Source organism: Abramis brama, assembly GCF_963993115.1.
Source record: "Abramis brama genome assembly, chromosome: 12".
In the NCBI taxonomy this organism is placed as follows: domain Eukaryota; kingdom Metazoa; phylum Chordata; class Actinopteri; order Cypriniformes; family Leuciscidae; genus Abramis; species Abramis brama.
In genome coordinates, this window is record NC_139974.1 from 36,143,849 (window position 1) to 36,146,212 (window position 2,364).

Here is a 2,364-nt window from a genome sequence, read left to right on the forward strand (position 1 = left end):
TTGAACATTAACATATTATAGTAGACCACATAACCAATGTAGCATTATTAGCATTTTGTCACATTAACTAATTTTGCTCCAATGGCCTAATCATATTTATATGCTCAATGCATACAGAAACAATACATAGTACACTGTAAAAAAACCTGGAATTTTATGGAATTTTACCATTTTATTTTGCAGATTTTTCCTGTATAGACTATGCACAGTAGACCTACATACTATATGCTACAACAACAGTAAGTCAGTATGGTAGTAGTCTATTATATTCTGAATGTAGAGGAGACTTCAGTGAACAAAAATATGAATAATTCAGTGAAGTGAAGGAGACTTTAACTTCCCTTAAAAGATTCATTCATAAACCTTTATTCAGTCATGAACAAAATACCATGTATAGATGGATTATTAAAAATACATTTTTATTTCACATGAATTTAGTTTGGATGTTGGACTAATCTGTTCTCTCAAGAGTTTGAAAGAGTCTCGCACTTTGAAAGTCTTTGATAAGAAGTCATGGGAGTTGTTTCCTTACAACACCAACCCTATAAAAAATAGAAATACAACTTTTTAATATAAGCAAACACAAAACTTGATGCACGAGTTGTTATTATAATTATACAGGTAGGTTTATTAAATCTATAATTCATCCACATTTATTTTGGCTTGATGATTAGGCATGATTAATAGAGCAGATGGAGTTAGTTTTACCGCTGCAGCACCCCCACTGGCCAGATGCTGTCTTGCAGCAGAACTTCTCAGCTGGGCAGTAGATGTTTCCTTCACAATGAACAGTCTCAGTCTGGGTCTGCCTTTCGAGAGCCTGCTCATTTCCATTCACAGGAATTATGTTAGTAAACGCATAACCAGAAACTCACCTTCTTAGAAAAATCTCTAAAAGAACCATTTCAATTTTTACAGCTCAAATTTAAATAGCCTAAAAATATAATTAACTGAAGCATATTTCTGCTTTTAAACCGCCCAGAATTCATTGCCCCCTTGTTTATTTTAACAAATGGAGGGAGAAACTGACATTTTTGAACCCTAAACATTTCTTTAATTGTTACAAAAGTCATATCATATTCCTTTTTTATTGTTAACTATTTATTGTTTGCAGCAAATGGTGATTAGAAGTCATATAACATGGTCTGTAAAGATTGTCAAGGTCATCGTCAGATCATTGTAACATGACAGGTTGCTTTACTTGTTGCAGGTTGCTTTACTTTGCAGTCATATAGGCAGAGTACTGACATACCTGAGTTTTCTGGATCGCTTTGTAGGCCGGCTGAGGAGAAGAAGACTCAAGTCTCAACCACCCCCTCAAACACTGAGTCGATGTGGAATCGCAGTGATAACCGTGACGGCAGCAATGAACTCCATCTCTACAGCACTGACCCTGAAGTATAGGCAGAAAAAGAAAACATTACACCCTATTATGATTGGAGTATAAAACAGTTCCGCATTTCCATTCACTTACCATTGAGAACGGACAGCAGGACCAAATTCCATAAGGACTCAGACAACACGTTGTTCCATCAGGACACACAGTAGAAGCATCACAATACACCACAGAGACAGACTCACTATCAGACTCTTCTGGGTCTGAGAGATCCATCAGCGGCTCTGCAGCTACAAGAGCTGCCATGAGGAACATCAACACTGGAAACATCTGAAAATAGCACATCAAAATATTATTAATAATATACTGCATTTCTTTTATTTTTTTATTTTTTAGAAATGATAAAAAAAAATGTTTTGGAACTTTTTCTGTCTGCTTTAACGTGATATTGCTGATAATGTGACAAAGTCTAAAGTCAAAAAGATTGATTAACAGTGAGAATAAGAACATTTACCTTGCTGGGTCTCTTCTTTGTGGATTGTGCTTTGCTGCTGTCTGTGATGTTCTATTATAGACTGTATCTATTAAATATATATATATAGTGTGTATATACACACATGGCTCCTCCCACTCCTCCCACATTTATCATAAATAGTCATTTCAATTCCTCCCTCGATTTGTTAAAATAAAAAATGAGAATGAATTCAAATTTACATACCAATTTCGGAGTTTTTAAACATGCAAAAGTCCTTGTTTGAACAGGCTGTAATAGGATGTAAAAGAATGGGAATGGGAGAAAGACAGAAACTTACAGCGGTGAGAGGATCACTTCCTCTCATCCAAACACATACTTTTAAAACTAAATTCTCAATTAATAATTCAAACCAGTTAAAAAATGTATACTATTACAAATAAATAACTGTGTTCTATTTTAATATATTTTGGTAAGACTTTATTTACAAGTGTCCTTGTTACATATATGTTACATGTACTTACCATAGTAATAACAGTAAATGATGCATAATTAC

General features: G+C 34.3%; 1 protein-coding gene across 1 annotated transcript; it reads right to left on the reverse strand.

The window, feature by feature from the left end:
* Nucleotides 1-342: 342 nt before the first annotated feature.
* Nucleotides 343-2,113, reverse strand: LOC311093254 (progranulin-like). The gene is made up of 6 exons (XM_084130502.1): nt 2,055-2,113; nt 1,851-1,966; nt 1,475-1,666; nt 1,253-1,393; nt 709-820; nt 343-542 (listed from the first exon to the last, which is right to left on the reverse strand). Exons 3-6 carry the CDS (start codon nt 1,664-1,666, stop codon nt 529-531), a joined length of 459 nt encoding a protein of 152 aa, XP_083986628.1. The 5' UTR covers nt 1,851-1,966; nt 2,055-2,113; the 3' UTR covers nt 343-528.
* Between the last annotated feature and the right edge of the window lie 251 nt (nt 2,114-2,364).